Source organism: Carya illinoinensis, chromosome 13 (genome assembly GCF_018687715.1).
Source record: "Carya illinoinensis cultivar Pawnee chromosome 13, C.illinoinensisPawnee_v1, whole genome shotgun sequence".
Lineage (NCBI taxonomy): Eukaryota > Viridiplantae > Streptophyta > Magnoliopsida > Fagales > Juglandaceae > Carya > Carya illinoinensis.
In genome coordinates this window covers 34,783,269-34,811,072 of record NC_056764.1, presented here as the reverse complement: position 1 = coordinate 34,811,072, position 27,804 = coordinate 34,783,269, and the positions used below count along the sequence as shown (strand labels likewise).

The window sequence follows — 27,804 nt, the reverse complement described above, 5'->3', positions numbered from 1 at the left end:
CAATGGTCCAAGTACAAAGATTTCTAAGAAAGAAAGCTTTTAGTTCTTCCATCGATTTCTCTTTGTCCTCAAAAGTCCAATCATTACGCTCTTGCTATAAACACCACATGATGCAAATATGAATCATCTTCCAAACAGCCTTGATCTGTTGATTGCCTCTTAAATCTGTCCAGCTTGCCAGTGCCTCCACAACTTTCTCAGGCATAATTGAACCCAAATCTAATATACTAAATACCTCGTTCCATAACCCTCGAGATATATCACAGTGTAATAAGAGGTGGTCCACCGTTTCTCCCCCATTCTTGCATGTACAACACCAATATGCGATGATCACCTTTCTTTTCCTCAAATTATCTGTTGTGAGAATCTTACCCAAAGAGGCAGTCCACACAAAAAATGCAGCTTTGAGAGGCGCCTTATGTCTCCAGAGTTTTTTCCAGGGGAATTGAAGAGGATGTTCTTGTGAAGGAGACTTATAGAACGAGCAAACTGAGAACATACCCATACTTGTTGGTAACCACCACAATAAGTCAACCTACTGATTGTTATTTTGGAGGGAATACAACAAACTGAGAAGAGCTTCTATACTGTCCATTTCCCAATCATTTGCCGCTCGGCTGAAATTGATGTTCCACTGGATTTGTCCCCCTGCTATTACCTTCGCTTCCTCCACTGAAATGTCTTTGGCATTAGCGATCCTGAATAGAGCAGGAAATAAGTCCTTTAAAGCTGCATTACCGCACCAAACGTCTTGCCAGAATTTAATTCTGGCTCCATCACCTAGGCGTAGTCTTGAATGGTGAGAGAAAACCTCCCATCCTTTCCTTATGTGTTTCCACAAACCCACTCCGTATGCCCCTCTCACTTCATTGGAGCACATCCTCCCCATGAGCCACCATATTTACTCTCTATCACTATCTTCCATAGTGCTTCTGGTTCTTTATGGTATCTCCATAACTATTTTCCAAGTAATGCCCGATTAAAAATTCTCAGGTTTTTTATGCCCAAACCTCCATTAGAAAATGGGGCTACATACCTTTTCCCACCTAACGAGGTGGAATTTAAATTCCTCGCCTATTCCCCCCCCACAAAAAATCCCGTTGTAATTTTTCAATGCGAAGCGCCACACTTGTTGGAATAGGAAATAAGGACAAAAAATACGTCGGTAGGTTGGATAGTGTACTCTTTATCAGAGTAATCCTTCCACCTTTCTACAGGTACATTCTCTTCCAACCTGCGAAGCGGCGCTCTACTTTCTCAATCACTGTGTTAAAAATGGAGGCCGCTCTCGAGGCAGCTCCCAACGGGAGGCCAATGTATGTCATAGGAAGTGAGGCCATCTTGCACCCCAAGGTATTAGCCAACTGTCTTAGAGTCTGAATACTCCCAACAGGCACCATCTCTGATTTGTCTAGATTCACTTTCAACCCAGAAGATACTTCAAAACAAAGTGAAAGGGCCTTCAATACTCGAACCTGGTTACGATTTGCCTCACAGAAAAAGAGTGTCATTTGCAAAAAATAGGTTAGAAATGTTAATAGAACCCCCTCCCGTTGGTCCGATCGAATAACCTGACACCCTCCCGTTGAGGACCAAGGCTGAGATCATTCTTTTTAGCACCTCCATCACAATAACAAAAAGTAGAGGGGACAACGGGCCTCCTTGTCTTAAGCCTCTTGTGCTGTCGAAGAAACCTGTTGGGCTTCCATTTAATAGAACTAAGTATTTCACTGTAAAAATACACCAACGGATCCAAGATCGCCATTTCTCTCCATCCTAAGAAGATCGAGTAAGAAGTCTCAATTAACATGGTCGTACGCCTTCTCCATATCCAACTTGCAGAGTATCCCTTCCTTGCCAGATAACAGTCTACTATCCAAACATTCATTTACAATAAGCACTGCATCTAGAATCTATCTATCTTTTACAAAGGCATTTTGGGGCTTTGAGATTATCTTTCCCACAACCTCACTAAGGCGATTAGCAAGCACCTTAGAAAGGATCTTGTATACCCCATTTACTAGACTAATGGTTCGAAACTCCTTAATCTCCTCAGCCCCAACCTTCTTCGGAATCAAAGCCAGGAAAGTGGCGTTAAGGCTTTTTTCGAATTTTCCTTCTAAATGAAACTCCTGTAAGACCTTCATAAAGTAATCCTTCAAAACATCCCAACAAGTTTGGAAGACACCCATAGAAAACCCATATGGACCGGGAGCCTTGTCTTTAGCCATTTTTCTTAGCACATCCATTACCTCAACCTCCTCAAATGGTCTCTCCAAACTGTTAACTTCCAATGAACCAATAGAATCAAAGACCGACCCATAGGCTTAGGCCTCCAACCCACCTACTCTGACAGTACTTGCTCAAAAAAACCAACTACATGAGAATTAATTACGTTCTCATCCCTACAAAGAACCCCATCAATCTTTAGCGTCTCAATATTATTGGCTCTCCTGTGCAAGTTAGCTATCCTGTGAAAAAACTTGGTACTTCAGTCTCCTTCAACCATAAAACTCTCGATTTTTGCCAAGAAATTTCTTCTAAAAGGACGATCCTCTCAAGATCCGCAACCAGTACTAGCTTTTGGGCTAGTTCCTCCTGTGTTAATGTCCGCGATTCTTGTAACCTTTCCAACACCTGGATATTTCGTCTTATTGTCCTTTTGTACCCCTATATCGCCAAATGACTGTCTATTCCACAACTTCAAATCTTGTTTTAAAGCTTTCAGTTTACCCGCAAACATGAAACTAGGGGTACCATTTGATACGAAGACCACCATTGTCTAACCCTATCCACAAAACCTTCCGATTTCACCTACATGTTTTCGAACTTAAAGTACCTGCGTCTTTTTTTAATTCCTCTACAATCCAGCATGATAGGCCAATGATCAGAACATAGTCCAGGAAGTCTCTTTTGCCAAACCTCCGGATACTGAATTTTCCATTTTGGGGAAATTAAGAATCGATCTAGATGAGACAACGTCTGATTATTCGCCCAAGTACCTTAGCCTCCGCCAATGGTAAATCCACCAAATTCAACTCAAAGATGCACTCCGAAAATTCTGACATAGCTGGTCGCATTCTTTTGTTGCCAAAGCACTCATTAGGAAATCTTGTTACGTTAAAGTCTCCACCAATGCACTATGGAAGATCCCACTAGCTGTGTAGGCCGACTATTTCATCTCACAATAATCTGCGATCAGAGTCTGAGTTGGGCCCATAAACACTTGCAAAAGCCCACAAAAAACCATCGGCCACACTCCTGAAAGAACATGCTATTGAAAAAGACCCAATGAACTCCTCCTGTTTTTCCACCACCCGTTGGTCCCAAATCACCAAAATGCCTCTTGAGGCCCCATCCGCAGCCAAATAAACCCAATCCACATGTACACAACTCCATATGCTTCGTACAATTTTTGTCGTTATAACTTTCATCTTCATCTCTTGCAAACAAATGATGTCCGCCTTCCACCCTCGCAGTAAGTTTCTTATTTGAAGACGCTTACTGACCTCGTTTATTTGGCGGACATTCCACGAGACAATTTTTGGTTTCACTTTGGATAGACCAACCCCTTCCCCTTAGACCTGTCCCTACTTGACCCACCTTCCGAGTTCATCGACCAAGTTAACATCTTGAGTTCCCGTTGTTTCTTTGCATCTGCTTTCCTATGTTGTTGGTGTCCCACTTTGATGGCGGTGAGTAACGCCATGAATTGCTCCTCGTAGCCTTTGCATTTCAAACCCACCAAATCCTAGATATCCCTCACAGTGTCAAACACCCAATTCGACACACTTGACTGATATAGAAACAAGAAATTTAGAGGGATGGGGTTTTGTAAATTGAACTCTAGCTGTTCCTCTAGGCACTCTTCCCCAATCAGAAAACCCACTTGGTTTTCCTCATCTGAGAGAAATAGATCTTCACTGGCTGAGTCCCTTGAAACCGTGTCTCTTGTTACCCCTTTCTCGCTGACCACCAACATTGGGGCCCCACTTATCAACACATTGGAGCTCGCCGAGCCACCAACTCCCCCCCCCACACACCATTGGCAGCTTCTGTACCGTTCCCATGGGAGAAGCGTCGATCGGTGTAGAAGAATGGGCTAGAAGCATCTTTGCCGTACCCTTTGAAACCATGTTCTTGCTGACCCCCGTAACAGAATCACCACAACTCAACTCAATGGGACTCGCCGAGCCACCATCTCCCACCCTCGAGACCAGTGGCAATTTTTGTGTTGAGAAAGGGGCTAAAAATGCCTCTGTCGACTATTTCAGCTTCTCCGACTGGTCCGTTCGAGCCACCGGCGTTACCTCCACCGTCGTCGGCGTCGTCTGTTGCTGATGCAATGACTCCAACGCATCTTCCGCCCTCTGGTGGGGTCCCGGCGTCAACCGCGGCCCAGAGGGCTTTGCCCCAGCCTTCTTAGGACCAGCCCGGGCCTTCCACATTTGTCGGGCTGGTATAAACTTACTGGGCTTGAGAGTGGGCCTGCCAAAGCAAGTGTGGAAGCTTGGGGCCTCACAGGCCTGAAGGCCGGCCCTTCTCCCACCTGAAAGCCCCCTGCCTCCCACATGAGTTTTTAAAAGACTCCTCCTTAAACGCACTGTTTGTGAAGCCCCTAAACACACCGTTTTCCCCAAAACTCCCCATTTCATCCCCTTCCTTATTAACCCCGACTCTCCATGCCACCTTTTCCAGCTCCCTCTGCAAATACTCTATTTGCACTTGCAACTCCAAACTCCCTCACCATACACCATACAGTAAACGTATCTTCCATAGTCCCTCTCTCGTGACAGACCCCGAGGGGTTCGATGCACGTTGCCATCACGGACCCCCTCACCAGCCCCATACCTCGGAACACCGTGATTATCTTCCGGAATGGGAGCCTCTCTGTACGACTTCCCTCCCCCCTCTGTCTCCTTCCATGGCTGCCTCAGTACAACTCCATCAGACCCCTCTCTTACCTCCTCAAAAGCTTTCAAGACCATCTCCTTCGGTCTCCACCATCCTCTTCCCCCCCACTTCTTTCAGGATAATAACTGCACTTTGACGTCCCCCATCACCAAAGACTACCACCTCCAAGAATTTTCCACTCTTATTATGACGTCTCTGAGCTATGAAGCACTGAGAACTTTCTCTCCTGGAGGCATAATAATCCTTTCTTTCACCCTTTGCACAGTCCTCCAACACCCTCCCTAACCATCGTGCAGTACCCAGACCCAAAAATAACTCCTATTTACACCTTCTACCTCTCTCAGTAATGCGAACCAGGCCACCTTCTCTCACGACAGAAAAAAGTTTAGATTCAATCACTAACTCCCGTGTGAAAGATATCATGAAACCTTTATCAAACTTAAAAATAACTAACGCCCATCATCGGCAACGAGCAAGAAACAGAAAAAACTGAGTTTTTCTACGTTAGCTTTTTCGCACATGTACGGAAAGAAAAAGCTTAAGTTCTACACTGTCCTCGTAATCCCATTGGTCAAGCTTTTTTGCACTCGCAAATAATAATAGTAACAGGGGAACAAATCAGGCTTTCAAATCTCTCCTTTTTTTTTTTTTTTTAAGTGATCAAAAAATGATTTTTGTATAATAAATAATAGATACAGGGGAACAACAGAGCAGCTTTATTGGCATGTCACTGTTTAGCACCTTTTGTGCTGTACAGGGACTTCAAAACTTTGGCTCACCATGGTGCTACGGAATGACATCTGTTTTGCATATGCATTGTATTGCCTAAAAAATCAGTATATTCTATCTGCTGTTAAAGTTTTGTCCATTAATATTGCGAAATTGCTCTTGTAGGGCTCTGTCAAGCCTGTTGTGCTATCCTTTTATGATTTATTTCTAGGTTTTATTGACGACATTTTGCCCATTCGAAGTGGACCGCTTTTGTTCTTGAGCTATTTAGAACAATGGTATGTGTTGAAAATTCCTACCTTTAACTTTTTTTTTTAACTATTTGACATTTCTGCTGCTGTTAACTTTGCCTTGGTACATTAATTAGTGAAGCATGCCTTGACTTTGACGTATTCAGACTTTATGGACCTGATCAAATCATTTGGATTTTTTGTCTTGCTCATATGTTGTAGAGAAACCATTACTGTTGCTACACTTCACCCGAAAAAAAAATCCTAGGTTGAATTATATTTTGATTACAACTAACACTGAATATGGGAGAAAATCTCTCCATGCATTTAGAAGAACATTCACTTCTAGAGAATTGTTTATCTCCATATGAAGAAAAACATATTACATGGAGTGGGAAATTTCCTTCCAAAGACTTAAAGAGGATGAAATTGGATTCGAGCCAATATGCCAAAAATAAGCTAAAAATAACATTGGCATCAATATATGTTAAATAAGAAGATAATTGCAAGTTTAATGCAAATTGCATTCTCTGCTCATGGAGAGAGTTTGTTTAAGACTGACCATTTTTTTTTAAGTTTTTCTAATAATTTTCCTTTTTAGTGATTGATCTCATGGATTTGTATAAAAACAGTTATTGATCTCATGAATCTCTTTTTTTGGGGGTACTGCTTGTCATAAAGCTGCGCTTGCTTTTACTTGTTTAAGCTTGTTTTTGGCAGGATCTCCTGCAAGGAATCAGTATAATTGGAAATATATTTTATGTTGTTTAGGTTGAAACTTCTTCTCTTCGGTTTATAATTGATTCTATGTAACTTTTTGCATCTCAAATAATAAAAATTGACCGGATTCTCATTCTTTATTCTCAAATCAGTAGGCATATTGATTATTAGTAATCAAAATTGACCATCTCAAGTAATCACTGTAATCCTGTTACTTTATTATTAGTATTCTCTTGTTTAATATGTAACATTGACCAAGTTATTCTAGCATGTAATGGTGATGGCTAAATTAATTTTTATTTTATGAGAGCGAGCTTGCAATTACTGCTAACAGGAATAATACAGATAGGCACATTGTGTTGCTTTATTATTAGTATTTTCTTGTATAAAATGTAACATTCACCAACTTCTTCTAGCATGGAATGGTGATGGCTAACTTTTTATTTTATGACAGCGGGCTAGCAATTACTGCCAACAGGAATAATACAGATAGGCATATTGTGTTGCTTGGTTGGCCACTAGCTGATGAGATAAATGAAGTTGCAGTTGTCGATATTGAGCGAGAAAAGTGGCTACCAAGGATTGAGCTTCAAGGTGCTTATTATTGTATTCTAAACTAAAAGCAAATAAATGAAGTTTTTCTTTCATCTAGAATGATTTGTTTTCCCATTAGGACTATTTATCATCAGTTTCCATTTGTATACCTTACGTCAGAAATTCACTTTAGATCAAAATTTGAATAGCCATGTATCTCCATACATCTTCAGGAAGCTAGATAACTTTTTTGCTGATAAAAAAAAGGAGCAGCTAGATAACTTGAAGATCTTACATATGAAAAGAATAGCGAATGAACGCATGCTAGGCATGTTTATATTTTGGCAATATGATGATCTTTCCTACCAATGCTATGCTATGGGTGGATGGGTAAGTTACACTAATGGACTCTGAGATGAAAAGAATAATGAATGTACACATGCTATGAATGTGTATATTTTGGCAACATGATAATCTTTCGTACCAATGCTATGCTATGGGTGGATGGGTAAGTTACACTGAAGGGCGTTGAGAAAATGTGTTGCACCCGGGATGTTTACATCAGACATGAATGCAGTACCCCATTGGCCATTTGACGTGGGATCAATGTGCAACCTTGCACACAAGGGTTAATGTGTGCTGGTAGCATCACCAGAGTTTCTGGTTTTTGTGCTGTCACCCTTGGATTCTTAGCACCGTACTTATAAGAAGAAAAATTATATATATTTTTTTTGATAAGTAAAAATTTTAACGAATGAAATAGGCGAAGTCCATGTACACAGGAAGTATACAAAAGAAACACCTAAGAACATTCAAGTACTAAAACAGCAAAAACAAAAACTCATGGACTGCCCCACCATTAAGAACAATGGCTGAAAACCAAGAAAACAGGGAAAACATAAAAAATTTCCAGAAATCATCTGCATAACGTTTCCTATCATTAAAACACCTCTCATTGCTTTCTAACCAGATACACCACATAATACACAAAGGAATCATCTTCCACGCCGCTGCAACTTGAGAGCAAGAATGAATTCTAGGCCAGCATGCAAGTATTTCTGTCACTGATTTTGGCATAACCCAGGACAGTCCAATGCTTCTAACCATCCCTTCCCATAACCCTTTTGCCGCATCACAGTGAATAAGGGGATGATCCACTGATTCTCCAGCTTTCTTACACATGAAACACCACTCCATAACCATCATTCCATGCTTTCTCAAATTGTCAATAGTCTGAATGTTTCCAATTTCCACGGTCCAAACAAAGAAAGCAACTTTTGACTGAACACAAACCTTCCAAATATTTTTCCAAGGAAAAGAAAAATTATGCTGACCATTCATCATCTTATAAAAAGATCTAACAGAAAACTTATTGGTCTCTGTATTTTTCCAGAGAATATGATCCCTTTCATGTCTTCTAATAGCCACTGAATACAGCAACTTGAAAAAATCAGTAACCTCCTCAATTTCCCAGTCCTGAACAGATCTGAAAAAGCAGACATTCCAATGCATCTCTTCATTAGAAAAACTCATCATCTCAGAAATGGAAGCCTGCTGATTAACAGCCAATCTAAAGACATTCGGAAAAGCTCTAAACAAAGCGGACTAACCGCACCAAACATCAAACCAGAAACAAATTCTTGAGCCATCACCTACCCCAAAATAACTTTGTTTCACAAAATTATCCCAACTTTTTCTAATGAATTTTCATAAGCTTACCCCATAAGTCCCCCTGCTCTCCTTAGTACACCAACCACCACCTCCCCCCCCCCCCCCCCCCCCCCCCCCCCCCCCAAATCACTACCATAGTTCCAGACAATCAACCCTCTCCACATTGCACCCTCTTCCTTATTAAATCTCCACAACCACTTCCCCAATAACGCCTTATTGAAACTACACAAGTTACGAACACCCAATCCACCAACATCAATAGGACAGCATACTTTTTTCCAATTAACTAAAGGCACTTTTTTCTCCTCCCCCAAACCTCCCCACAAAAAAGCTCTATACAGTTTTTTGATACGATTAGCCACACCAACTGGTAAAGGGAATAAAGAAAGGAAATACGTTGGAATATTCAAAAGGGTACTCTTAATAAGGGTGATTCTACCCCCTTTAGATAAATACATCATTTTCCAAGCCGCCAACCTTTTCTCAATCTTCTCAACCATCCCATCCCAAATATACTTTGCCTTGAACGATGCCCCCAACGGGAGGCCGAGATATTTCATGAGCAGAGAAGAAACTCTACAACCCAAAAACGATGCTAAATCATTAATATAATGAACAACTCCTACTGGGACCAACTCCGATTTACCCAATTCACTTTTAACCCAGAAATGGCTTGAAAACACAACAGTACAGCCCTCAATGCTTTAATGTGATCCTCAACAGCATCACATAAAATTAAAGTATCATCGGCAAAAAGTAAGTGCGATACGGAAGTAAAGCCATTAGAAGAACCTACTGAAAAACCTGAAATAAATCCATCCCCTACAGCAGCCTCCACCATACGACTAAGAGCCTCCATAACAAGAATAAATAAGAAAGGAGATAACGGATCTCCTTGTCTCAAGCCTTTTGAACTCTTAAAAAAACCACAAGGCTGACCATTAACTAAAACTGAAAACATAGCAGTCGAAATACATTGTCTAACCCAACCACACCATTTGACACTGAAACCACATCTTCTAAGCATGTAAATCAGAAAATCCTAGCTAACATGGTCGAAAGCTTTCTCCATGTCCAGCTTACAAAGAACCCCCGGAACACCTTCCCAAAGCCGACTATCTAAACACTCATTTGCAATCAACACATAATCAATAATTTGTCGACCTCTAACAAAAGCATTTTGAGATTTTGAAATAATCTTCTCCATCACCGTGCTCATACAATTAGCCAAAACCTTCAAAATTATCTTATAAATTCCACTCACCAAACTAATAGGTCTGAAATCTTTTAACCCCGAAGCACCTACTCTCTTAGGGATAAGAGAAATAAAAGTTGCATTCAAATACTTCTCTCAAACTTTTGATAATCAAAAAATTCATGGAAAACCTGCATCACCTCCGCCCTCACTATCTCCCAAGAAGCTTGAAAAAAAGCCATAGTATAACCATCTGGGCCTGGAGCTCTGTCTCTTCTCATCCTACAAACCACCCGATACACCTCATCCTCTTCAAATGGTCTCTCAATCCAGTTTGCTGAAACAGAATCCAATTACTCAAAAACAGCCCATCGAGTTTAGGTCTCCAATCCACCGTCTCAGTTAAAAGAGAACTATAAAACTGTACAGCATGCTCATGAATCTCATCAGGGGAAAACAGAACAGTATTATCAGCTTTGAGCAACTCAATGGCATTGTTACATCTATGAGAATATGCCATTTTATGAAAGAAACTAGTGCATTTATCCCCGCCTTTAAGCCATAAGACTCTTGATTTCTGCCTCCAAGAAATTTCTTCCAACAAAAGCACCCTCTCAAATTCTAACACCACTTCGTTTTTTCTTGACAATGATTCCTCACAATTCCTCTCTGACTCTAAGGCTTAAAGCTCTTCCCAAAGAGATTTTTTCTGCTGCTCTACATTCCCAAAGACATCCTTATTCCACATCTTCAAGTCGGCCTTTAAAGCTCTAAGTTTACTTGCCAACACAAAACTAGGAGTCGCCTCAAAATAATAAGAATGCTACCAGCTTCTCACCTTGTCTACAAAACCCTCAACTTGAAGCCACATATTCTCAAATTTAAAATAACGTCTAGCCTCAATAATTACCCCACAATTAAGAAGACTGGGAAAATGATCAGAACATACCCTAGGCATTCTTTTTTGACTTACCCTCGGATAATGAGACTCCCAAGAGGAAGAAACAAGGAATCTGTCCAGCCTTGAGCCACCTCTATGATTAGACCATGTGTATTCCCCCCCAACCAAAGGCAAATCCCGCAATTCCAAGTCAAAAATAATCTGAGAAAAATTCTCCATAGCAGAAGACAAAAAAGAATTACCTCCCTCTCACTAGGAAAACGAGTAGTATTAAAACCCCCACAAATACAACATGGCATATCCCACAAGTAATGTAGGCCCGACAATTCATCCCACAACATAAATCTATCCCAATCTCTATTTGGCCCATAAACATTAGCCAAAGCCCAAAGCCGTCTTCGATATTTTTTAAAACACAAGCTACCGAGAAAACTTCAACACAATCCTCCACCAACTCAACAACTCTCTTATCCCACATTACCAAGAAAAATTATATTGTATTACTATTGATTGAGTATAAGAGGTAATGAATGGGATGCTACATTATATAGGAAGGAGAAGTTGTAACTCTTTGTAATGATTCAAATGGGCTCTAATTTTACCATTGGGTCATCTCTCTCTCTCTCTCTCTCTCTCTCACACACACACACACACACACACACATGCACACACACGCAAACAAGCAAACATATATAAAACATACCCCATGAATACATGAACACATAGACCGTCAATACATAAAACATAGTTTTGTGTGTTTGTAACCTTGTATGTGTGTGTATTTTAGAATGAGTTCATCACTTATCAAAAAAAGGATTTTAGAGTGAGTTCGTAGGTTGTTGGCTATTTACTGGATTGAGATTATTTTTGCTTATTTTAGGACTACCTTGTTATCCTTGTTTTCTTTTAGTTTCTGATACGCCCATTGTTTCAGAAAATGATGATGATAATTTGATCCTGGGCCTTTGTGTTGACAAAACTTCACCCTTTGAGAAAGTCAAAATCCAACTTGGAATTGAGGAACATAGAGAGCTCTCACCGTATTGCATTCTTCTGTGCCTTACTCTGGAAGGAAAGCTTGCCATGTTCCATGTGGCCAGGTAGTTCTCAATGATGCCTTTCACATCTCCATTTGCATTACGTATCATGTGAGACATTTATATTGCATGGGCTTGTCTCATAATGACATCCATGTCACTATGTTGGGACAAGGAATTACTCTCAGAGTGAGTAATTTTAGAGGTAATCATGGTGCTAAGTCCCACATTGACTAGTTACTAGGCCTGGTTTGGATAACAAAATCCTCCCAACTCATCCCATCCCATCTCATCTCATTCCATCTTATCTCAATATCCAAAAACCACAAACACAAACACTATTCAATTTCAAATTTTCAACTTTCATCTAATCATTATCTAATCATTACAGCTTTCCCAAACTTCCAAACAAAACACAAAAAACAATTCAACTTTTTCAAATCCCAAAACAAAAATAATATTAAAAAATTATATTCTAATAATATTTTTATTTAACTTTTTCTCCCCTTTCCCAAAACCCCATAAAACATATTAACTCAAACCATTTCACTACTATTCACAGATCAACTTATCTCATCTCATTATCCAAATGAGGCCTAAGTGAAACTGAGGTGTATAAGTGATTCTAGGAATTTTTTTTTTTCAATAAGTTAAGTGACTCTAGGAAAATTTGAATTGACTGGATCTTTTGGGGTTATATTACAAATGTGGCTAGCGCTTTCCCTGGGTTGTTCTATGTGATATTGGAGCATAGAATGACATGATCCTGATGAGGATGTTAGGAATTTAAAACGGGGAGTTTGGGACCCCCCGTCCTACCTTGGGAAAAGGAATGATTCACATCTATCTGGTAAATTGTTATAGTCCAAATATTGGCTATTTACTAGGTGAATCTGTCTTTATAAATATATATTTATATATATATATAGGTAAAATTTATAAATCATTTAAGAAAGGTTCAAAGTAACCAGTCCTTTTGAGGTTATGGTGCAAATATGTCTAGCACTTTTTCTGGGTTGGTACAGGTGATGAGCTCCCTGAGAACTATTACTATAATTTCTGTTGTATTTGTCTCTATTAGACAGCCAGTTGAGTGTTCTTTTTTATTTTTTTTCAGTGTTGGAGGTACTTCTGTTCCACCGGTGGTTACTTATGCTCCTTCTGATGAGGAAGAGGAGGAAGAGGATACTCATGCAGTGATACCTGTAGAATGTCATCTATCCAAACCTTCACTCGGACTAGATAAACAGGAATTCGAGCAGGTCTCTTTGGGAATTCAATTCCAGGATGTGAACAAAAAGGAACTTAACACCAAAGAAGATGGCAAGATTAATAAGAAAAGTGATTTAAAGCCCTTTGATTTGAGAAAGAGTTCAGTGTCTCCAGTTGTTGCTACTCCCATATCACTTAGAGAGAGTAATTCCAAAAACTGGAAAGGCGATTCCCAGTCAAATTCAGAATCATTTGAAACTGATAAGCAACACACCATACCAGACACCAAGTGGTACCAGGACACAGATGGTCAACAAGTACAGCCTTTCAAGCAGCAAAGCCCCGAATTTTACCAATCACATTTTAAAGCTTCTTTTAACACGGGTAAAGACTTGAGCAAGATGGGAACTCAGGAAATTGCAGATCTCGAATCTGGAACTTCTGTTGAAGGAAGAAGTTCAGCTGATATCCTTGGTCAGTCAAATCGTAAGAATTTATTAAATAGTGTTGGGATGGCTAAGGAATCCATGGGAAATATCGGATCAACTAGCTTACAGAATGCTTCATCTCATTCATGGACAAATGGAAAATTCATAAATCCAAGAGACAATAGTGCAAGATCTGAGTTTTCATTTGCAGGATCTATTCAAGGCAATCAAACTGAAAACTCTGGCATTAGTTTTGGTGCTGCAGTTTCTGGTGGCCTAGCCGTAAAACCTTTTCATTTAAAGGATTCCAGCGTTACATCAACGTCAGTCAATTTTACTGGCAGACCAGCTCAGGGTGGGGGACAGAGAACTTTAACAGGGGCGCAAAATGTTGAATCATTGCCTTCCTTCCGTAGCTCACAAATGTCAGTGCAGGAAAACTTTGCTGCAGGAAAGTCCCTCAACCATAAGCTTCAACCTTCCAAGGAAGATAACAAATTTCCCCCCCTGTCAGGCATGCTGAACTCTGAACCAAACTTATCAAAGCAATTTGGAAATGTAATGTCCATGTCTTATACCTTTCAATTTTTCATACAAATTTAGTGGGTATAAGTTCATTGTGAGCATTAGAGGGCAGCATCTATTAGGATTAATGCAAATAGTATCCGTACATTGACTTCAGGTAGGTTTGCTACGTTATACTCCTAAATTCACTTGTGAATTAGCTTATGCTTGCTAGTGTTTTTTGGAGGATTGAGTTCGTAGTTTTATTCTCAAGTCCATCTTTCTTTCCTTGTTTTAATTGGTAAGAAAAATTTTATTGATCATAAAATTAGGCAAGAGCCCAACCATATGGGACATATACAAGAGCATCACCTATTTGTGCTAGTTTAGTGATACAAAAAATTCATGAAAGTTCATGCAGTGAAATCAATTACAATCAACCAATGGAAGAAAGTATTGAAAAATGAGTTTCCAAACTCATCTATTGACCACTCTCGATCTTCGAGATTTCTTTCATTCCTCTCCCTCCAAATACATCACCATAGGCATAACGGAACCATCTTCTATATTGATATGATAATTGCCCTGAAGGCCTCTTCAAGAAGCTAGGAGGTTGATCACCCTTCTCAGCATCACCCAAACTATTCTCACCTTAGCAAAGAATTCATACCACAAGGTCATGGCAATCTCACAGTGAAGTAGTAGATGATCAACGAAGTCCCCACCCTTTTTGCACATACAACACCAATTTATGACAATGATTCGGCATTGCCTTAAGTTGTCTAGTGTGAGAATCTTCCCCAGGGAAGCTATCTAGAAAAAGAAGATTGCCTTTTAGGGGTGCTTTTGTCTTCCAAATACTCTTCAATGGGAATGGACTTGCATTATGCTTATTAATGAATTGCTAGAAAGAGCAGACAGTGAACTTCATAAGGCTGCTAAGAAATCTTATCTTTAACTCCGCCCTCATACGAGTAGAGTACACTAGATTATAGAACTCCGAAATGTCATCAACTTCCCAATCTTGGGCATCTTTAAAGAATGTACCATTCCATTGGGGGGTTCCATTGGATAGAACTAAGAGGTCCGGAATCGAAGCTTCTTTCATTCTTGCCATATCATAGAATTATGGATAAGCTTCCTTGAGTGCCCTGTTGCCACACCATATTTCATGCCAAAATTTGATTTTTGACCCTTCACCCACCTCAAAGTGTGTATTTCTAAAACATGTATCCCATCCACTTATGTGCTTCCAAAGCCTCACCCCATGTGGCTCACTCACCTCATTCGAACACCATTCCCCCATGCTTCACCATGCTTTAATTCTATGACAATCCTCCACAAGGCTCCCTGTTCTAGGTGGTTCCTCCGTGGCCATTTACCCAACAAAGCCTTGTTTAAATTTTGCAAGTTTTGGATACCCAATCCTCCTCCTGAGATAGGAGAGCATACTGTAGTCCATATTACCAGGTGAAGTCTGAACTCATCGTTCATCCCCCCAATAAGAAATCCTGTTAAAGCTTCTCCATGCAATGAGCCACCTTGGTGGGGAGTAGAAATAGTGATATGAAGTATGTCGGCAAGTTGGAGAGGTACTTTTAATTAGAGTGACTACCAACTTTGGATAAATACATCATTTTCCAACTGTTAGTTTCTGCTCCATTTTTTCTAGCACCATCTCAAATTGATTTCGATTTGAAGGGAGTACCCAAAGAGATGCCAAGATATTTCATAGGCAAGTGAGATATCTTGCATCCCAAAATAGAAGCCATACTCTCCACGCCAGGAACATCCCCGACCAAAACTATTTCTGATTTGTCCAAGTTCACATTCAAGCTAGAAGTGGTCTTGAAGCATAAAAGAAGAGTCCTCAAAGCTCGAAAGACTAGGGTGTTCTTTCCTAACATTATTCCTAAGCTGTTGGAAGACCTAGGTCATTCTGTTTTTTTTTTTTTTGGTGGGGGTTGGGGGAGAGATTGGCTGCTTTTTCCTTCACTTCTTAGTGTTTTTTTCTCCTCTCAGATAAATGGGATGACCAAAGAGCTGGATGCACTTTTGGAATCTATAGAAGTAGAGGGCGGTTTCAGGGATGCCTGCACCATTTATCAGAACAGTTCAGTTGAAGCATTGGAGCAAGGAATGAGTACCCTTTCTGACCAATGTAGAACATGGAAGGTAATGCTTATTTATTCACTCAACTTCTTTGCCTTTTTCTACAGACTTAGCTGTAGCTTTAAATTCTTTATATGATCTATAAGTTGGCTTGTTGGTTCAGGAGACTTCCACAAGGATCTTATTTAGTTAAAACAATAAGGCCCAGTTGCAAACTTTAGTCATCAGACTTGGGACTTGATGGAGTAAAATGTACTTGTATGTGGTAATATCTTTCTCACCATTAAAGAATATATTTTAACTAGAAGTTGTGAATGTCAAAGGCCCCAACCTAGACCTTCACCGGGGGAGGATAAAAACTGGGATACACACCCACAATATATTTTTATACCTAACGTAGACATAATGCAGTGAGCTTGTTTTTGAATGCATCTAACCATCTATTTTCTCCCCTTTTTAAAGTTGATGCTTAAAGCATATCTAGTGTCTTATCCATCTGAAGTGTCTTTGAATCTTTTGTATAATTTTTGAACCTGGGGCTCATGGATGATTGGAGAATTCATTCATGGAATCTCAAGTTTGTATGAGCTTGCCATATTGTGAGTTGTAGTCTGTTGCTTTTATGTTTGATACTATATATACTAATAATCTAATAGGTGAACAAGCTGATCATATGAGATGGAGTTTTAACCGTAGTGTGAGATTCGATTTCATTCGTTGTAAAATTTATTAAAGAGAATCTAATGTGGTTTCATCGGAAGGGTGTTCTGTGCAGCAAGGTTCGCAGGAAGTTGCTTTTTCTGTGGATAGTAGCTTTAGGGAAAATTCTAACTGAAGATAATCTTGCTGAGAAACATATTGTTTTAATGAATTGGAGATGTATTTGCAAGTGTAGTGGCGAATCTGCAGATTATTTGTTGATTCCATGTACAATGGTGACTGGTGAGCAAGCAATGGTAATTTATTCTCTGTTCTTGGAGTTCTATGGCTAATGCTTAAGAAGGTAAATGACGTTCTGGATAGAAAAGATGGTTTGGAAAGGACCAGAGTTTCCCTATTTGGAATGGTGCCTTCTTATCTTTAATATGGACAATTTGGAGGGAAATAGATAATCATAAGTGTACTGGTGTAGTGCTGTCCATTATTTTGTTGAAACAATTGTTTTTGAGATTGTTGTGCGAGTGGTGTCCTATACTTGGCACTACTTCTATGATGTCTTTTGTAGATTTTGTTGATTCTCTCTCTGTTTTTTTTTTTTCTCAACTCTTTAGGATAGCTTTATACAGAGTTCCTGTGTACTACTTTTACTCTTTAGTTGATTAAAAGTTTTCAGTTAAGAAAGTATATATTTTAGGCATTTAATTCGTTAGAAGAGCTTTACCATTGTTTGAATTTTAGGTACTTATCTTTTGGTAGTATGTATTTATTTTTGTCAGTAAGTGTGTATTTTCAGAGTATTGAAATTCTGAGATTTTGTCATTGATATTCAAATCTTGGTTGGCTCTGAGCTTTGTAGGGCATTGTCAAGGAACAACTTGGAAAGGTCCAGCATCTTCTTGATAAAACTGTTCAAGGTATTGTTCTTTTGGCAAATGCATCATTAGATTTTACAGTATTTTATTTAAAAATTTTGCCTCACCCTTATGGAAGAATTGGTATTTGAAGTGGGTTCTCTGAAACATTGAATTAGGTTTCCCATTTTATCTGAGTTGAGAAGGATTAAGGTGGATTTTGCTTTAGGAAAATAGGCTAAAGTGGACAATTATCGTGAGAAAACCTTCAGACTGGATGTGGTGACACCATCCAGTGGGAAGGCTGTCACATCAGCCTCCCTGTGGTTTCCAAAATTTATGCAATGCAGATGATCAGAGCCCGACGAATGAATTTTCTGATATCTGAAGAGCAACAGAAAACCCTCTCTCCTCTCCCATCCCTTGGGAGATTTTAAAAATACTTGGCTAAATATGCACTAGCAGCTACTATAATCACCTCTATTTCATTTCCACTGCAATCGTCCTTCCATAATTTTTCCTTTAATTATCAGCCAACAATATCCATGAGTGTAAAATCTAGAACCTTGAATTTAAGAATAAAAAATTGTTAAACTTAGCAAAGCCACAGTCGTACAGATCGGAAACTTAAAAACTACTTTCACAGAAATAATCCCATCAAAGAATGAAACTCATTCCCTTAGAGAACTTCTTCCTTTATCATAAAATAGCAACATTCTCGAGAAAGTAGGGAGACTAGTGCTGCAAAGCCCAGCAATGAAAGCACACTAACCAAATGCTTGTTTGAACAGGCTTTGTGCTGCAAAACCCATCAATAAAATTAGTCTATTTCGCCCAAATGCCAAAACATCAGAAATGAAGTTGATGAAATTTGAAGAAAATAATGAAAGATTGAGAGAGAATAAAGAACAGGAGAGACTAGAGGGATAGGCAGAGCTGTCGACAAATGTGATATAGGCTTAGTTTGGATACATAAATGGTTTCATCTCATCTCATCTCATCATTACAATTCAACTTTTTCAAATCCCAAAACAATAATAAAATTAAAAAATTATATTCTAACAATTTTTTATTCAACTTTCATCTAAAACTATCTCATCTCACTATCCTAACTACACCATAAGGTGGTAGATTTGACGATTGATTTCGACTGTTGTCTTGAGAACACAGATCGGACACAATGAAGAAGAGGAAAAAAATTGTGTTTTGTTTGACTTATGGGCTGTAATCCTCTGTCGTGCTCTAGTACTTATAAAAAAAATTGTCTGTCGTGCTCATTTTGAAAAGCAATCGGACGATGACGTGTCATACTCACAATGGATGGTGTAAGGCAAAGTTTTGCACCACATAGGACTTTGCTAAAGTTGGGTTGGGTTGGGTTATGCCTTGAAGGATTGTAGATTTCTTTGTAAACTGAAGAGGGTTATATGGCAGTCCACAAATTGCGGCAGGGTTGAAGGTGGCTACATCTGTCTAGTGATATATATGGAGGGAAATGATGATAGAAGCTTTGAGGACCGCCGGTGGACAATAGAACTTCAAGCTTTCCTCTACAATATTCTGTTTTCTTTTTCAGCCCCTAAAGATTTTAAAGGGCCGAGTTTTCATGATTGTTTTGCATCTTTCTCTATTTTTATTTCTATTTAGATGTTTCTCTTATATATGCCTTGTATGCTTGGATTCTTGTTGCCGGATATATTGTTTGTACACATCTTCTCTTTGTTTCTCAAGCCTATAGTGAGTTTCAATAAGAGTTTGAAAAGGTGAAATCTTTGATGATGGAGCTGCAAAAACCTCAGGAGAAGTATCGTAAATTTGGACTGAATGCTTTATAATTAGAGAATCTCTTTCTAGTTGCTTTGGAACAATTAGGAGATTCTATAGCAGAATACAAAGTTATGCTTTTTGCATTTTTCAATAAAATTTCCGATTATTCATGAAAAAAGGAGTCATCCTTGTAGCCAATTGATCTATCTACATGCTTCACCCTAAGTCATAATGAACATGGTAGTTTGAGCCGATCAATTAACTTTGCCACCATTCAGGCATTACACTCCTTTTACTCAATTCCCAGTTTAGTTGGGGTTACCTAGTGCTGATAAGAAAAAAAAGTTCCTAGCAATTGTAACCCCAACTTTAAGGTATCCTCTTGGGCATGGTTTAGTTTTCACTGAGATCCTTGCGCACTATTGTTGGGGTGGGTTAGTTTATCCCTGTAGAAAGTGTCTCTCAAATGTGATTTTTCCAGATTAGAGAAGTTCTTGATGGTTTCTGGGTGGTGTTTGATACTAGTTACTCTCCTTAATTGCTTTCTTCCAAAGAGAGATGCTTTTCTACAAAACTCGATATTAAGTAGACGGCGATAATCCTAGATCTTCTTGTCACGTTTCTTATCGATTCTCACATTATAAACTTAAGCAACTGAATTAATGCTTTTATTGTGAAAATTATATGATGTGGTTGTGGGTTTTTCATTCATGCGCAACAATTCCCCAATAGAGGAAGAGAGAAATTCCAATGAGACGCTCATATGTTTGTTTAAAGGGAATTCAAAAAGTGAAACAACATCCTTTATTAACGTTGTTAGTTGCCTAATCCATGGGAGGTAGTCATTTCTAAAATGGAAAGGGATGCATCTTTATGTAAAATCTTAAGAAGGGCGTGTTATTTAATGTGTGTGTATTCGCGCACGTGTATTCGCACATGCGTGCGAGTGTGGTAGCTGATAGTGGAAGGGAATGTACTAGCAACTATTACATGGGAGGCCTAGTTGAGTTTACCAGCATTGGAAGCACAATGACAATAACTGATGTGCTTAACATGCTTCTAGGCATTGATGTACTTAATATGCTTCTAGGCATTGTCACAACATGTGAAAAATAGGATGGACATCTTTTAAGTTGCCAAAATCCTTCATTGGTGATGTGTATTTTATTGTGTATTTACTATTTCTTTGATTCCATACATGAATAAATGAATTTTTCTTGCATGGCCACATCCCAATTCCCACCTGGTGAACCTACATCTTTTCAGCTCATCTTGTCTGACAATGTTTCGCATTGGTCAATGTTGTTATTTAAGTTACAACTAATTTTCTAACTGACTTCCAGTTTCAGCAAGGAAAATATACATGGAAGGCATTGTTAAACAAGCTTCTGATAGCCGATATTGGGACCTCTGGAATCACCAGAAGTTGAGTTCTGAACTTGAGCTGAAGCGGCGGCATATACAACAAATGAATCAGGTATATCATTTACTTTCATCAGACATCAACTTGTCGGAGCTGAGATACAATAAATTTTGGTATCTTTCTTCCTATCCCAGGATTTGACCAATCAATTAATTGAATTGGAAAGGCATTTCAATGGCCTGGAACTCAATAAATTTGGTGCAAATGCTGGAGCTCATGTGGCTCAGACAGCTTTCCAGACTAGATTTAGGCCTTCAAGGTATAATAATTGTTAGCTTTTGGGTAGAAAATGCTAGTGAGTTGGTCCTACTTCCATGTAAATTCTTCATTTTACTTTTAACTATAGCATGGTTGGCTCCAAACCAAAGTAGTCTTCATTTCTAATTTTACCCAAGTGGTGCATTCTTGTTGCAGGCGTATTCAGTCCTTGCATAGTTTACATAGCACAACGAGTTCACTATCAGCAGCTGCTGAACAACTTTCTGAATCTCTCTCAAAACAAATGGCTGTTCTGAGTATTGAGTCACAAGTAAAACAACAGAATATAAAAAAAGAGTTGTTTGAAACAGTAGGGATCCCTTATGATACCTCTTTCAGCTCTCCAGGTGCAACCAAAGTTAGTGATACCCCTTCAAGGGAGAAACTCTTCTCTTTAGGTTCTGCTGCTGCTAAAGATCAGTCCAAAAGAAACCAATTGAGTTCCATGAAGTGTTCCGAACCAGAAACGGCAACGAGGAGAAGAGACCCATTACATCAGGTAATACTTCCACAAATTGCTGTATTTTGATTTCTCTAATTATTTCATGAGGACAATATAGTATCCAGTCTCGAACTATGGGGTGTTCTACACTTGCACCTTGAACTATCAAAACTGATACATTGCAGTCTCAAATTAAAAAGAAAAATCTTGCAATGCGCACCATTTGTTGAGATCCAAAGGTCAAGATTATGCCATGTCCCCGATTTTGCCTATGTCCATCTATCTTAATGCTTAGAATTGGATGAGAGTGCTAATTATCAGTTTTTGGTAGTTGAAATGCATAATGTGTCAGTTTAAATATTTCAGGGTGCAAAGTAGGGGTGAAAGATTAAACCAACCAAAAACCTGATCAATCAAAGCCGAACTGAACCAAACCAAAAATCCAGTTTCATGACCGACTTGGTCGGTTTCGGTTTACTGGACCAAATTTTCCAGTAAATCAGTTTGGTCCTGGTTTTCATGTTTTGTAGACCAACTCGGACTGAACCGAACGAAATTATAAATATATATATTTTTCAATTTTTTATATTATATATATATTTTTTTTGATAAGTAAGAAGAAATATATTAGAAATGAAAAGGCAAGGCCCAAGTACACAGGGGGTATACAAAGAGCCTTGCTACAGGCTAAGAGCTGCAAAGAGCAGCGTAAAGTTCAGAAAAAGAAGTGCCATTCAGTACAATAGAGGATGTCCATAAAACTAAGGTGTGGTAAAAGAAAGCCCTAAAGCCTTCCGGAGATCGCTCCTTATCCTCGAAACAGCGACTATTCCTCTCGGTCCATGTGCACCACATTAGGCAAAGTGGCACCATTTTCCAAATATCTGCGATCTGCCCCTTGCCCCGGATTCCTCTCCAACAAGCCAAAAGATCAACCACCTTTCTAGGCATTACCCATGCCAAGCCTAGTCTTGTAAAGATGTCATCCCATAATGCCGTGACAGCTTCACAATGAAGAAGTAAATGGTCCGCTGTCTCACAGTTGTGTTTGCACATAAAGCACCAATCCATTAGGTAGAGGCCACGTCTTCTCAATTTATCGATAGTCAGTATACTCCCGTGGGATGCTAGCCATACGAAGAAGGTCACTTTTAAAGGTGCCTTAGTCCTCCAAATGCTCTTCCAAGGGAATGCAGTGGAGGGGTGTGCCGAGAGTACCTTGTAAAAGGAACGTGCTGAGAAACGCGCATTTCCCGTGGGCGACCAAAGGAGATGATCTTCTCTATCAGCATGTAGCTTCAATGCTTGTAACACGCAGTAGAAATCAGCAATGTCTCCCAATTCCCAATCTTGTGCCGCTCGGGTGAATCTTACTGACCAATGCGTGAAGGTAGAAGAGTTGTCGTAGTTATCAGCAACTGTGGCCTCCTTATTAGACGCAATCCTGTACAGGGAAGGAAAAGTGATCTTCAAAGCAAACTCGCCACACCAAGTGTCATGCCAAAAACTAATTTGATTGCCCCTTCCCACCACCAATCTGCAATTAGCAAAAAAAGCTTCCCAGCCATTGCGTATGAATTTCCACACACCTACGCCATAAGCCCCTCTTACTGCGTTGGAACACCAACCACCTCTCAAGCTCCCATATTTGCTGTCGATAATTTCTCTCCAAAGGGTGTCTCGTTCCCTATGGTATCTCAATAGCCATTTACCAAGTAGTGCCTTCTTGAGAATTCTTAAGTTTCGGAGCCCCAATCGGCCATTTGCCATGGGTGTGCATACTTTTTCCCATTTAATCAAATGGAATTTTTTCACATCTTCCAAACTACCCCATAGGAAATCGCGGAAGGTCTTCTCCAATCTATGTGCCACGCCTGCAGGCAAGGGGAAAAAAGAGAGGAAATATGTGGGAAGATTAGATAGAATGCTCTTAATAAGAGTGACTCTGCCACCTTTGGATAGATAAAGTCGTTTCCATCCCGCAAGTTTACGTTCAATTTTCTCGACCACCCCATCCCACATAGATTTGGATTTGTGGGAGGCCCCCAAAGGGAGACCTAGATATTTCATAGGCAAGGATGAAACCTTGCAGACCAGAAAAACAGCCAACTCACTGAGATTGTTGACCTCACCGACTTGAACCATTTCAGATTTTGCAAGATTGACCTTGAGTCCGGAGACGGCTTCGAAACAGAGCAATAGAGCCCTAAGAGAGCAGATCTGATCAGGGTCTGGCTCGCAAAAGATCAATATGTCGTCGGCAAAGAGAAGATGAGAAATAGAGCGATTACCGCCGCCCACTGAGAAACCCGAGATGTGACCACCCTCCACCATTCTATGTAACATTTTGCTTAAAACATCCATTACTAAGATGAAAAGGAGAGGTGATAAAGGGTCTCCTTGCCGCAGGCCCCGGGAGCTATTGAAGAAGCCTTCGGGAGTGCCGTTCACCAAAACGGAGAATCTGACAGTTGAGATACAATGTTTCATCCATTGACACCACCTTTCCCCATAACCGTACCTGCCAAGTATGTGTATAAAAAAATCCCAGTTTACATGATCAAAAGCTTTCTCCATATCCAGCTTGCACAGGATACCCGGGATACCAGATTTGACCCGACTTTCTAAACATTCATTGGCAATTAAGACGGAGTCAAGAATTTGCCTCCCTTTCACAAAGGCATTTTGAGACTTCGATATGATCTTTCCCATAACGGTGCTCATCCGCTGGGCTAGCACTTTGGAAATAATTTTGTAAACCCCACTCACCAAGCTAATGGGGCGAAAGTCCTGCACCTCTACCGAGCTTGCCTTTTTTGGAATAAGGGCGATAAAGGAGGCGTTGAGACTTTTCTCAAATTTCAGGAAAGAGTGAAATTCGAAAAAAACCTTCATAATGTCCTCTTTGACGATGTCCCAGCTAGCTTGAAAGAAAGCCATGGTGAAACCGTCGGGGCCTGGGGCCTTGTCTTTTTCCATCCCTTTTAAAGCTTTAAGCACTTCCTCTTCTTCAAACTGCCTTTCTAACCACGCTGCACTTGATGCATCAATAGAGTCAAAAGTTAACCCATCTACCTTGGGCCGCCAGGAATGTTGCTCTTTAAGCAACTGGTCGTAAAAGTGCACGATGTGTTCCTTGATGGTTGCCCTGTTGGAGATAATCCTCCCGTCGGAATGTAAAACCTCAATGGCGTTGGTTCGTCTATGAGAATTGGCGACACTATGAAAGAATTTAGTGCACTTGTCCCCTTCTTTCAACCAAAGGGCTCGTGATTTTTGTCTCCAGGATATCTCCTCCAAAAGCATGATTTTTTCCAGTTCGGCTATCACCACCGTTTTCCTTTCCTTCTCCTCAGCTGGGAGAGCCACAGATGCTTCTTTGTCCTCCAAGTGCTGCAGTTCCTGAAAAAAAGTGTCTTTGGTTATTTAGATTCCCCGAAAGTTTCCAAATTCCATGTTCTTAGGTCATTTTTCAAGATTTTAAGTTTTCCGGCTAAAACAAAACTGGGGGTGCCCGAAATCTGATAAGAGGACCACCAAGATCTGATTTTGTCCATAAATCCCTCCACCTTCAGCCACATATTCTCAAATTTGAAGTATCTCCGCCCCTCGTGAATACCTCCACAATCCAACATAAGTGGAAAGTGATCTGAGCAAAGCTTGGGTAAGCGCTTCTGACAAAGGGTGTGGAAATGTGTCTCCCAAGACGAAGAGACAATAAATCTGTCCAGGCGAGACCATGCCCTCCCGTTTGACCAAGTATAGTCACCCCCCCCCCCCCCAGGGGAAGATCAAGCAAGTCCAGTTCGAAGATTAAAGTTGAGAAATCAGCCATGGCTGCTCCCGAGTTAGAGTCCCCCGACCTTTCACTCGAGAACCGAGTGGTGTTGAAATCGCCCCCAATGCACCAAGGACCCTCCCACCAACTACACAAGCCAGCGATCTGGTCCCAAAGAAGCTTCTTGCTATTATCATTATTCGGGCCATAAACACCTGCAAAGCCCCACGCGAACCCATCCTCCAAAGATTTAAAGGAACATGCAACCACAAACTCCCCAATGGATTCTTCCACCAAATCAACAACTCTCTTATCCTACATCACAATAATGCCCCCTGAAGCGCCCTTGGAAGGCAAGCTAGTCCATCCCGCATAAGCGAAATTCCATAAACTTCTAACAATATTCCTGTCTACGTACTTCAATTTGGTCTCCTGTAAACAAATGATGTTCACCTTCCAATCCCGGATTAGGTTCTTCACCCTAAGGCGTTTGTTCGGGTTGTTTAAACCCCGAACATTCCATGAAAGGATTTTGGGCTTCATGGATCACCTAAGGTCACCCTATCAGTAATTCTTTCCCGGCTAGCGCTACCTTCTCGATCATAATTTACAGAACATGAAAGTCTCTTTAATTCCCTTTCTCTTTTGCTGGCGGATCGGAGGTGGTGAGACTGCTCTGCTGCAATGGCTGTGAACAATGCTGTCAACTGGTCTTCGAATCCGACGCAAGAAAACCCCGCGCAATGCCGAATGTCCTCTACCTTTTTCAGCACCCAATCTGTTTTTGGGTCAAACCACGGCAATGCTAGGGGCAACGAGCAAAGTGGGCTGGGATCATCCCCTTCATTCCCCACAACATCCCCTTCAATCCCCATATCAGTGAAAGGTACTAAAATGCTTGACCCTAAATCTGCCTCCCCTTCTTCCCCCTCTTCCAAACCAAGTTCAACCTCTTCCTCAAGCGTACAAAGAACCGTGGAGGTAAACTCAGAGGAATCCATCAAGGAAGGAGCAAACCGAACTGCTGAGGAGGAGTGATCTTCATCCCCGGTGGAGAAATGGCCCTCGGAAGTGAACCCAGTAGCTTCCAAAGGACAGATCAGAAGTTTTTGTGCCAGATTCGGGCCTACGGAGGCGAGAGGATCGACGGTGACGTCGTTTTCCTCCATGGGCAACTGTGTCGGAGGCGTACTTGCCACCTTAGAGGGTTTAGCCAGTGCTTCGACTACACCGGTAGGGTCGTCGGACCTGTTCGATAGTTTCTGCAATGCTGGCGGGGTGGCCGGCGTGATTGCCGGCGGGGTTTGGTTGAGGGAGCCTGAAAGCGGGTCACGGGACCGAGATCCATGTGTTGAAGGTTCCTTCCGGGTCACGGGCTCGACCCGAGAGGGGGAACCCGTCTGGGGAGCGGACTGAGGGGTCGGGCTTAAAGCCCGAGTGAGTGGGGTCGAGGCCTGTGTAGAAGGGGCCTACTGGGAACCGAGTGGGGGAACTGGCCTTGAGGCCCGGATATGGGAACCGGCCTGCTGGGGGTTTAAAACTTTTTTTGCCCTCTACGGGCTTTGAGGCCCGTTCGGCCCAGAGGCAAACAAAGGCCCGAGAGGCCGAGTGCTTATCAGAGCCCCACAGCTTTTTGTTATCTCTGCACATGCAGAGGCCTCCCCTCCCATAATGGGAAAACAATTTTCTGAGATTGGCTGGAGCGAGACAGACGTGCGCACCTTACTCCGTCCCATCACCATGCCGAGTCCCATGTCTACTTTATTCACCAGAGTAGCAATCTCTTGAAGTACACCAGAAAGTTTGGATTTAACATCCCAGAATACTCCTTCTATTTCACCTAATGTTGTACCACTGTCAGAAATCCCCTCCACAACCGCTGGGCAAAAACCAGATTTATCTTCCTGCAACTCCTGTACAGCGCTGCACTCTCCCGTTGCACCGGATAAGGCCGCCACATAAGAGGCCGGTGTGGCCAATGGCCTGAATCCAAACTCCCCAACCTGACTTGGAGCCTCACGTTCAGCCACCTTTCTGAGGTTGTAGGCAAACCCCTCCCATCCACAACTCTTGGTGCCTTCAGGGATGATTAGGGAGCCTCTTCTTGTGCCATTGACGAATTCCTCCAGGTGAAGATAGCAGCCCCTAGCATTTCTGAGTAGATGAAGGGTGAGAAACCCATTGCCGATCCTCATTTTTTTAAAGAAATTCTCACGCCACCTGGTCTCGGCAGCTTCCACCACCATTTTCACCACCCATGAAGCTGCCGCCCCATTGATAAGCAAATAAAGAGCCATGCGTCTGTTTTTCTATAGAATACGAAAACAATTTGCACCCACCTTCGAGAAAACAAAAGTTTTGGACTCCACAGAAAAATGTCTAATGTTCTCCCTTGCAGAAAAAACAGGGGAGAAAGAGAGAGGGTGGGAGAAAAAAGA

The 27,804-nt window shown here is 40.9% G+C and overlaps 1 protein-coding gene across 3 annotated transcripts in view; it reads left to right on the top strand.

The window, feature by feature from the left end:
• LOC122292713 (nuclear pore complex protein NUP214) overlaps positions 1-27,804 on the top strand; it is a 46,072-nt gene that overhangs the window by 14,749 nt on the left and 3,519 nt on the right. For 2 of the 3 annotated variants that reach the window (XM_043101192.1, XM_043101193.1), the window contains exons 5-13: positions 5,809-5,921; positions 7,048-7,187; positions 11,829-11,994; positions 13,049-14,129; positions 16,098-16,250; positions 17,704-17,761; positions 20,809-20,942; positions 21,023-21,147; positions 21,303-21,645. In XM_043101192.1, coding sequence (XP_042957126.1) covers positions 5,809-5,921; positions 7,048-7,187; positions 11,829-11,994; positions 13,049-14,129; positions 16,098-16,250; positions 17,704-17,761; positions 20,809-20,942; positions 21,023-21,147; positions 21,303-21,645 — 2,313 coding nt within the window. The remainder of the gene's footprint in view (positions 1-5,808; positions 5,922-7,047; positions 7,188-11,828; positions 11,995-13,048; positions 14,130-16,097; positions 16,251-17,703; positions 17,762-20,808; positions 20,943-21,022; positions 21,148-21,302; positions 21,646-27,804) is intronic. The other variant, XM_043101194.1, reaches the window with a different exon arrangement.